The sequence below is a fragment of the Penaeus chinensis genome, chromosome 33, assembly GCF_019202785.1.
Source record: "Penaeus chinensis breed Huanghai No. 1 chromosome 33, ASM1920278v2, whole genome shotgun sequence".
Classification (NCBI taxonomy): domain Eukaryota; kingdom Metazoa; phylum Arthropoda; class Malacostraca; order Decapoda; family Penaeidae; genus Penaeus; species Penaeus chinensis.
In genome coordinates, this window is record NC_061851.1 from 12,244,215 (window position 1) to 12,249,214 (window position 5,000).

A 5,000-nucleotide genomic window follows, 5' to 3' on the forward strand; every position below is an offset into this window, starting at 1 on the left:
AGTCTATAAGATTCATATTTAGTTATCTCAGTAGATTAGATGTGAATATTGCAGTATATAGAAACTAGGATAAAATATTTGATCAACTGTTCTGAAGCCTCCTCTTTAAAAAAACACACATAGTCTGCATTTAGAGGTTGGTAAATATAGATAACTGTACATATTTAGATTATGTTATTTGGTCATGCAAGCTGCTTATGATTATGAAGAGAAATATTTACTTGGTCAAACATAAAAAATTCATCATTGTGGACAAAAAAAAAATAAAATAAAATAAAATACAATGACTACAACTATCTTCCATTCTGATGTATAAAACATACTGATATGACTTAGATACTTTGTTCCAGTTATAATAGGTAGGGCTTATTTAAAGATCAATCATCATTAAACACCAAAGAAAACTTACACATAAACCACTCTATTACAGTATCATGTTTAAGAGACATATATCCAATTACGTACATCATTTCAAACTTTCTCAAAAGTGATTAAACTAAACATGAGAAGTTGTGTTTAGAAATAAAATGCATCCTTTGAAGGTATTCTGTTCAGTTCATGGCACTGATACGTTAAGAAAAGGAATAAAGGAAAAGAAGCAAAAAGATAATAAATAAGAAATGCGAAGAAAATGCAGACAAATCACACAAGGAGATTAAACGAAGAGATTGATTGATCGGAGTGATTGAACTCAGTGAATTAATGGGACACAATTGAGAAAGGACAAAGCAGGATTATAATAATAAGATTAAATGGGAAGAGAATAGTAGTCAGAGTTGGCAAAGCACGATAATCATTGAAATAACTAAAATTGAATAAACAATAACGTAAACAATCCAGGCAAGATAATAACGCTCCAGGAAATAGATAGATAGATAGATAGAGAGAGAGAGAGACAGAGAGATAGGTATATAGATAGATAAATAGATAAATAGATATATATAGATAGATAGATAGATAGATAGAGAGAGAGAGAGAGAGAGAGAGAGAGAGAGAGAGAGAGAGAGAGAGAGAGAGAGAGAGAGAGAGAAAGAATGAAAGCGAGAGAGAAGAAGAAAAAAAAAAAGAGAGGTAAAACCAAACGCCGCCACACACTTCCTCACAACAGAAGTGACCGAGGCAAACAACACGACCGACGTCATCATCCCGCCACCGAAGACAGATGCTACGAGGGCTATTCTCTTCCAGCCTTTCGGTCGCGCCACAACGAATTCGTACATGCAGTTCCGTGGAGAAATCCCTGACCTGACCTCGGTGACCTTCTGCTTCCGGGCCAGGTTGGAGTACTTGTCGCTCGCCCAAAGTACTTTTATCAGCTACTTCCCCGGCCCGGAGGATCAACTGACGCTCTGTGAGTGTAATGCGTTATTCTAGTTGTGATTTTTAGATTGGCGTTTGCTGCTTCCTCAGACCGTTTGCTTTATCATTTTTATTTATTATTCTTGTTTTCGTCTTTCTTTTCGCTTCTGATTTTCGTCTTATTGATATCATCACTATTATTATTATGATTATCATAATAACTTTTATTATAATCATTACTACTATTATAATTATTACCATAATCATTATCATCATTATTATTATCATTATTATTATTATTATCATCATCATCATCATCATCATCATCATCATCATCATCATCATCATCATCATCATCATCATCATCATCATCATCATCATCATCATCATCATCATTATCATATTCGTTTTTATCATTATCGATATTATCAACATTATCGTTATTATCGTCATCATTATTGTTATTACTATTACTAGTACCGTTCTTATTATCGTTATGAATAATATAGTTATTAGGATATCACTACGGCTAGTAATAATACTACTATTGATACTGATAATGACGATAAGGATGATAACAGGAATAATTGTTATCATTGTTGTTACTAATTATGTTTATAGTAGCCTTCTGTAGTCATCAATAATAGTATTGGGAATTTTGTTTATTAAGTCGTTTGACACATCAAGTTGCTATTTTTTGTTTTTTTCAGAATTCACAAGTCCTCAGCACCTCTGTCATGTACCTCTATGATCTCCATAATGTGATTATTGATCTGATAAAAAAAAAAATAATAATAATAATAAAAAAAAAAATAGTAATGATGATCATGATAATAGCAATGATAGTAATAATTATTTTGTCTAAACAAAGTTTACGACTGGGAGGCCAACGAGATGGTTCTTGGCGCTTACTCGAACTCCGTGCGAGCCACGCTGCCCGACACCTCCGTCCGCCTCTACACCTGGATGTCCGTCTGCCTCGGCCTCGACTTCGCGACCAACACCTTCGCCGGCGTCATCGATAGGGTGGCTACCTTCGGGAACCTGACGGAGGCCGAGAACGGGAAGAAACGCCACGTCCCCGGCGGAGGCACGCTCGTCATCGCCCAAGAGCAGGACAAGGAAGGAGGCCTGTTCTCCATCGGCCAGATGTTCTCGGGGGACATGGCCCAAATGAGGATGTTCGCCAGGGTTCTCAGCGAGGAGGAGATGCTGAGTTACGTGAACTGCGACGAGACTCCTGAGGGCGACGTTCTCTTGGCCTCCTTCGAAAATCTAGACGAGTGGGACATTCTGGGCGATGTGGAGGTGAAACTGGTGCCGGACGAAGTCTTGTGCGAGAAGAAAAAAAGGGAATTCATTGTACTTCCAGAGCAGAGGACATTCTCCGAAGCCCAAAAGATGTGTGAGAAGCTGAGTCTGCCTATGGCTCTTCCGGAGAGCGAAGAGGAGAACAATGACCTGTTCAAGCTAGCTGTCGACGTGGAGTCGCTGTGCCTGTCCTCATACAGCACCAACGTCTGGATCGGAGCTCAGGGAAACCTGGAAGCCGACGAATGGCAGAACTTGAGGGATGGGGCAAAGCTGACGTACGACAACCTTGACAAGCGTTACACTTACATCACAGAGGCAAGTCGCTGCATCTCTCAGGGCGGCTCCTTCTACCCGGGGATCTGGTACTCCACTTTCTGTTCAAGGTTCAAGCCGTGCACAGCCTGCGAGAACGCCCCGAAAAGCTCCATCAGAATCAGAGGTCTCTGCAGGGACTCCCGCCTGGACAGGGAAATACACGTCCAGGGCCTGAAGAACCAAAAGCCGATGTTCCAGGGGACGTTCTACGCTAATGTATTCTGGGACAACTCCACCTGGGTGATGACGAGCCGCCGGTATCCCGACATCAGGGCGCACATGAAAATTGCCTTCATCGATGACTATCCCGTGGGCCTGCAGCGGTGGGAGGTGGACGGCGACGTCTGCCCAGACACCGAGATGGATCTCATGATGACGGTGTGCGGCGACGGGAGTTTCACCTGCAACGACGGCACCTGTGTCAAGATCAGCCAGCGCTGCGACCTACAAGTGAACTGCGACGACAAGAGCGACGAGCACGAGTGCGACCGCGTGTACCTCGGCCTCGACTACGCGAAGCACATCCCTCCGCCGCCGGCCAAGGGTGAAGATCATCTCAACATCACCTTCGATCTCACCATCACCGCCGTCCGCACGCTGAGCCTCCTGGAGCAGAAGCTTGCTCTGGACGTCATCATCGTCCTGCAGTGGGTAGACTCCAGACTCCAGTACTTTAACCTTCAGGAGCAGCAGAGTAGGAACCTGGTGCAGGACAGGACTCAGATGTGGCAGCCTCGCTTGGTCATCACGGACGACACGGGCAGTCAGGTGGACTTCAACGAGCGCCGGGCTGCTCTGGTCGTCGTCAAGGAATCTGAACCTCTTCCGGACGACGACACCAGAGTCAAAGAAGGTGGGGTTGCGTTGAATTCGCAGGTTTACGTTTCACAGGATACATCTGAAAATAGCTTCATGGGTATATACTTTGTGATATGGTTGAAAAGTTAGTCTTCGCTGAATGTAACCACAAATTTCAAGTGGTCATTATTCGCCTGTAACACACGTTACCCATTCCATACAGGCATTCATTCTCACCATGTATTCCCATTCCTCGTAACTCCCTCACTTTATTCGTCTGCTTAAATATCCCTCATCACTTCCACATTTTCCACACCGTCCCTTAACGCCTCTATTTCTCTTCTTACCCCCGTAGCCGCAATATATCTCGGGAAGGACAACCGCCTCTCCCTACGTCAGGAGGTTACGATCTCTCACCAGTGCCAGTTCGACCTGAGACGATTCCCCTTTGACGAACAGCAATGCGCTTTGACGTTCCAGATGGGAGAAATGGAGTCCCTCCTAGTCAAGCTGAGAAGAGGGGAGGAGGGCGTAGTGTACAAAGGCCCAAAGCAACTGCCAGAATACAAGGTAAGGGAAACATGCCTCGCTCAAGAGGGGAACATCCAAAGCGTGGGCTGTAAAAAGGGAACATATGGCTGGAAGAAAGGGGGAAACGATGATTAGGTCTACTTTAAGCGTCTGGGTGGAAGGGGAGAGAAGTTAGGCGGGGAGAGGGGAGCGGAGATGAAGAGAAGAAAAAAACAAAAAACGATGGACGTGGTAGCAGAAGAGAGAAACATGATATGGAGAGGAGAAAATAATAAGGGAGGCCTTCCTCAAAGGCTAGATCCTTGCTCGCTACTATCTTCTTACACTCAGCACATGTTCATATATGTCTCCCACTAAAAGACGCTCCAGCTCTCCTACTGATCTTAGGAACAAGCTTATGTAAGCTTTTCTTTGGTCATGAGAATCACGCTTATCGCCTTCAAATTTATTTTGATTTTTTTTTTTCTGTAGCAACAGTGTTAATGAAAATATTTCTTAGTGTTAAGTTGATTAGAGTCTCGCTTTCTGCACCATAATGAATAAGGATGAAATGACGAATACGAGATGAGATAAAATAAGGAAATGTCGAAGGAAGGGTGGTAGCGCCAGAAGCAAGGGGAAACTAAACAATTTATATAAATTGGTATAAAGCTTAAGAAGAAAAAAAAAATCAGTGTAAACGAGGGGTCTCTTGGAGATTAAACGGTATCATGAAAGAGAATTAGAGATAAGAGGGCACAGAG

At 43.1% G+C, this 5,000-nt stretch overlaps 2 protein-coding genes across 2 annotated transcripts in view; both read left to right on the top strand.

The window, feature by feature from the left end:
- Positions 1 to 1,374, top strand: part of LOC125043043 — a 1,486-nt gene extending 112 nt beyond the window's left edge. The window contains exon 2 of the mRNA XM_047638996.1: positions 1,109 to 1,374. Within this exon, the coding sequence (XP_047494952.1) occupies positions 1,109 to 1,374 (266 nt within the window). The remainder of the gene's footprint in view (positions 1 to 1,108) is intronic.
- Positions 1,375 to 2,176: 802 nt separating this feature from the next.
- The window catches only part of LOC125043295, a 4,108-nt gene continuing 1,284 nt past the window's right edge, over positions 2,177 to 5,000 (top strand). The window contains exons 1-2 of the mRNA XM_047639338.1: positions 2,177 to 3,781; positions 4,082 to 4,296. Of these exons, the coding sequence (XP_047495294.1) occupies positions 2,194 to 3,781; positions 4,082 to 4,296 (1,803 nt within the window). The 5' untranslated portion in view covers positions 2,177 to 2,193. The remainder of the gene's footprint in view (positions 3,782 to 4,081; positions 4,297 to 5,000) is intronic.